Genomic DNA, 4,475 nt, shown 5'->3' on the forward strand with positions numbered 1-4,475 from the left:
CAATAGAAGGAAAACTAAGAGGAAGAAGAAAGAGTGGCTAGCGAAAGCCATCATCAACAACCAGGCCATAAATTCGTTGACCCTTTCAAGCCAAGAAAAGGCACACAATGTGCCAACATTGTAAGAGATAAAGATGAGCTAATCTCGACGGGAAGAAAACTAAACAATAAGGAAGGGAGCGAACAATTGAGTTTCTGGGGAGACTGGCAGAAAAACCATGTCAGAATAATGCAGAGGTCAAGAGGAGTGTGCACAACACATGGATGGCTAGCTAAGGTGGCCAACAATGAGCAGGAAGGTCCTCCATGGTTGATGGCTATGGAGCTAGCCCACGATGTCACACGAGTAATAAAAGCCCCCAAGTAAGGTGTATAATGGCTTCCCATTGTGGTGGGGAAGCTTTCTAAATGGCCAAGGGGAGAAGACGGCAACAACGATGGTCGAAAAATGGCTCGAAGCCGACAAAAGGAGGCCACCACGTGTAGCCTGCACCCTGGGACGAGATGGCCCACAAAGGGCATCACCAACAAGACGAAGGCAAGGAGAATCATTTAGGATTAGTGTGAAGAGGCATGAGAACACCGACTGGCTAAATGTTGGGCAAAACCGAGAGAAAAATAAATTAGGAGAAAATAGTAAATACTTAATTAAACATAAATTACTCGTACCAGTTGAAGAGGAACTCTGACGAGTCGATCCATTGGTAAGCATCCTCCTATGACTCTCTATTGTGGCAAATGGAAGGAGGTATAGCAGCCATTACAAGAGAGAAAAGCGGGAAAAAAGAGGGGAAAAAAAGAGAAGAGAGGGAGAGGGAGAAAAAGAGAAATGGGCACATATGCCTTGTAGGTACTGGCCACGTGCACAAGCTAGAATTTTTTATTTTTATTTATTTTATTTCTTACGGGATGTTACGGTGGGTTTTCCCTAAAAAAAATATATAAATTGCTTTGTTTTATTTTTGTGATGACTGGAGGAGGAATTTAAATTTCATTCCTCATATCGCAAACCGGATATTTTATTTGGTTCAAGAGAGAATTTTTATTGGAGGGTTGGCTTTCCAATTAAAAGAATCCATTCAAATTGATGACATGGTATAAGAATATGAAAACTGAAAATTTCTGACTTGGGATGAGCTGTACACCACTTCCTCACTTGATCATGGTCGAAGCACTGGAAATCAACTTGCAACATCGCCAGTTTTGAATAAAAGTGAAAACTAGGTTGACTATTTTTTTTTTCTTCTTTCCGCTCCTTTTCTCTATGTGTGTTTTGTTCGTCAGCTTGATTCCAAATCATATTTCCATATAATCAGTCATGTAAACACAAACATGGGTTAAAATACTTTATTCCTTATCTATTTCTCACACCTTTTAAAAACCAATGTTTAAAAAATATTCGGATATGCGCAATACGTACGTACGTTAGAAAAAAAAAAAAAGTTGCCTCTTTTCTCTCACATAGTATAAATAAAATTTTAATTTTTACTTTATAGAAACATAGTTGAATAGATACCACTAGACCTTATAAGGAGTCATATATTTTAAAATCAAACACCCCTACACAAAGATATGCTTGCTTGCTTAGTAATTAATTGCATCAGAAAACCGAAGTTTCAAAACCCTCAGCCACTAGCTAGCAATAAATTAAAAGATAAACCTGGACCCCACCACTCATTAAAAGATCTAACCGGGAAAAGTCCTTCCCCGTACTACCCCCGCCTCCCTCGCTTGAATCCAGACCACCCATCTACTATATTCTATCTCCGCCACTTTACTATATACATATATATAAGCAGCAAGTCGTCATGCCATGAAAGCCTTAGAAAACCTCTCCTTCCTAGAGAAACAAATTATAAGACCTACAATGGAGACTGGAGAGAAACAAATCCAGCTCCAGATCCGCACCGCCACCGCCACCACCACCACCACCACCAGTGCAACAACCGCTCCTGCACTACTTACGACAGATCATCTAGAGTTGGGAGCTGAGCATACGCTACCACTGCCAATGTTTTCAACCGTGACAGGTTTCCACGCTGGGTATTTCCGCATTAGCTTGTCCCTCTGCGGCCTGGCGCTTCTATGGAAGACTCTCAGCGCTCCCAGCACGGACCCCCTTGCCCTTCGCCCCATCATCCAAGTCCTCCCCTCGGTCGCCTTCATCCTCCTGTGGTCCCTCGCCCTCGGCTCCCTCGTCGTCCTCTCCCTCCTCTATGTCGCTCGCTGCCTCTTCCGATTCCGCAGCGTCCGCGCCGAGTTCGATCACCACGTCGGCATGAACTACCTCTTTGCGCCGTGGATATCGTGGCTCCTACTACTCCAATCCACTCCTTTCCTCCATCCCAAGACCAAATGCTACCATCTCCTCTGGTGGGTGTTCTCTCTCCCAATTCTCATCCTCGACGTCAAGATCTATGGGCGCTGGATCACCCAGGGGAAGTTCTTGTCGATGGTTGCAAACCCGACGAGCCAGATATCAGTGATCGGAAACCTCGTCGGGGCACGGGCTGCGGCGGAGATGGGACAGCGGGAGAGCGCCGTGTGTATGTTCTCCGTCGGCATCGCCCACTACCTCGTGCTCTTTGTGACGCTGTACCAGCGATTCCTCGGGAACGACTCGTTGCCGGCGATGCTACGGCCGGTCTTCTTCCTCTTCTTCGCTGCGCCGAGTATGGCGAGCTTGGCCTGGCACTCCATCTCTTCGAACTTTGACACCCCCTGCAAGATGCTCTTCTTCCTCTCCCTCTTCCTCTTTGCCTCCCTGGTAAGATACTTACCTATTAGCCCTTTTCATCACCACTTTACCTTCTTTTTTTTTCTTTATGTGCTAGTGCCATTTCAATTTTCCAGTGATGCTTATTGGCCCAATTACTAAATGTATCTATCCGGAATCTAGGTAGAAAAATAGAACTTATCTTAGTAATAGATGGATAATATATAAGTAATTAATTAAGCTTTGACGTATATAATTTGAGAAGGAAATCACCCTTTAATGATGTACCCGTTCTTTACGCTACTAAATCTCCAGTTGTTGTTGCATGGCCACTGAAGCTACCACGTCATGCTTCAGTGGTTTCATCTATCAACGACTACATGAAAACAAATGCCTTTACTCTCTGGTCTACTATGCTTTCCACTTCTTTCAGCAAGTCGCTGTTAGACATTTTCATAAAAACACACGCAAGTTGATTAATATATATATATAAATTTCTCCGAATCTGGCGTTTTCTGATTGACTAAAATATAACAAGTGGCGATTCATCGTATTTTATTGCAGGTCTCAAGGCCAGCCTTGTTCAAGAGATCCATGAGAAGGTTCAGTGTCTCTTGGTGGGCTTACTCCTTCCCTCTCACCATTCTCGCCCTCGCCGCCACCGAATACGCCCAGGAGGTGAAGGGGCTGACGTCGAACGTCCTCATGCTCGTTCTCTCCATGCTCTCCGCAATCGTTACGCTGGTTTTAATGGCGTTTACTGCGATCCGAAGCAATGATTTATTGCCTCATGACGATCCCTTTGCCATTAATCGAACTCCATGACGTAGTCTTTGGTGTTCAACATTAACTGCTTTCAATTTGAGACCCATATGCCGAGATTGATAGTGTTCCAATAGTAGTAACATGCATCGTTACAAAGATTACAACATGTCAACAGTATCCATGATATCTGATATTTATATTATATATTTACAGGCTTTGCATTGATAATTTTTCGTAAACGAGATTCCAAATGTGACCCTTCTTTCGTTGTTATGACATAAGTTAGAGGCACCGAAAAGTTACTTAAATTGAGTAAGATCACTGGATGCATGCTTACCTAGCTCTTAATATATTATAGCTTGGTCTTTAAGAAATATACGTACTATAACTAATTAATGAAGTCTTGACGAACAATTAATGGAAATAATTAATTAACATCGAATGAGGACACATCATTAACGCGCCTGAATGGACCAAAGAATCTTATTATGACCGAAAATGCATTTTAGCTCCTCGTGGTTAGAGCACGGTAGCCTCCCAATAATTCTAATCTATGTGTCTCTCTAAACTTTTGTTTGTGCGATTACTAAACCTCTTGGAGCATCTCAAATGGATAGCTTGGTATTTGGCTCTAAATATAGAGCAAATTATAATTTAGAGCTTCTATGTACTCCAATGCATTCCGGCTCTAATTTCTTAATTATTTATTACTTAATTTAAAAAATAAAAAAATTAAATTAAATTTAAAATAATTTAATTTTAAACTTGTTTTGAAGATCTGAATGACACCTTTCCCACGGTAGTCTTTTCTTTAAAATAACTGATTAACAAAACTAAATATGCTCTAAATTTAAATAGTTAGTGAATAAAAGAAAACTATATAGATAGACTTAAAAAGATGTTCTATAATTTTAGAGGGTAATTTGTACTAATATATTAGGTTTCCTATTCTAAACTAAAGGTGAAGATAATATTCCATCCATCCATTAAAACTA

The 4,475-nt window shown here is 41.4% G+C and overlaps 1 protein-coding gene across 1 annotated transcript; it reads left to right on the plus strand.

Moving 5' to 3' along the window:
• Positions 1–1,644: 1,644 nt before the first annotated feature.
• LOC140765502 (S-type anion channel SLAH4-like) lies at positions 1,645–3,745 on the plus strand. The gene is made up of 2 exons (XM_073104625.1): positions 1,645–2,766; positions 3,280–3,745. The coding sequence occupies exons 1-2, from the start codon at positions 1,813–1,815 to the stop codon at positions 3,538–3,540; spliced, it is 1,215 nt and encodes a 404-aa protein (XP_072960726.1). The 5' UTR covers positions 1,645–1,812; the 3' UTR covers positions 3,541–3,745.
• Positions 3,746–4,475: the final 730 nt, after the last annotated feature.

This window comes from Typha angustifolia, chromosome 8 (assembly GCF_048772165.1).
Source record: "Typha angustifolia cultivar Huaian chromosome 8, ASM4877216v1, whole genome shotgun sequence".
In the NCBI taxonomy this organism is placed as follows: domain Eukaryota; kingdom Viridiplantae; phylum Streptophyta; class Magnoliopsida; order Poales; family Typhaceae; genus Typha; species Typha angustifolia.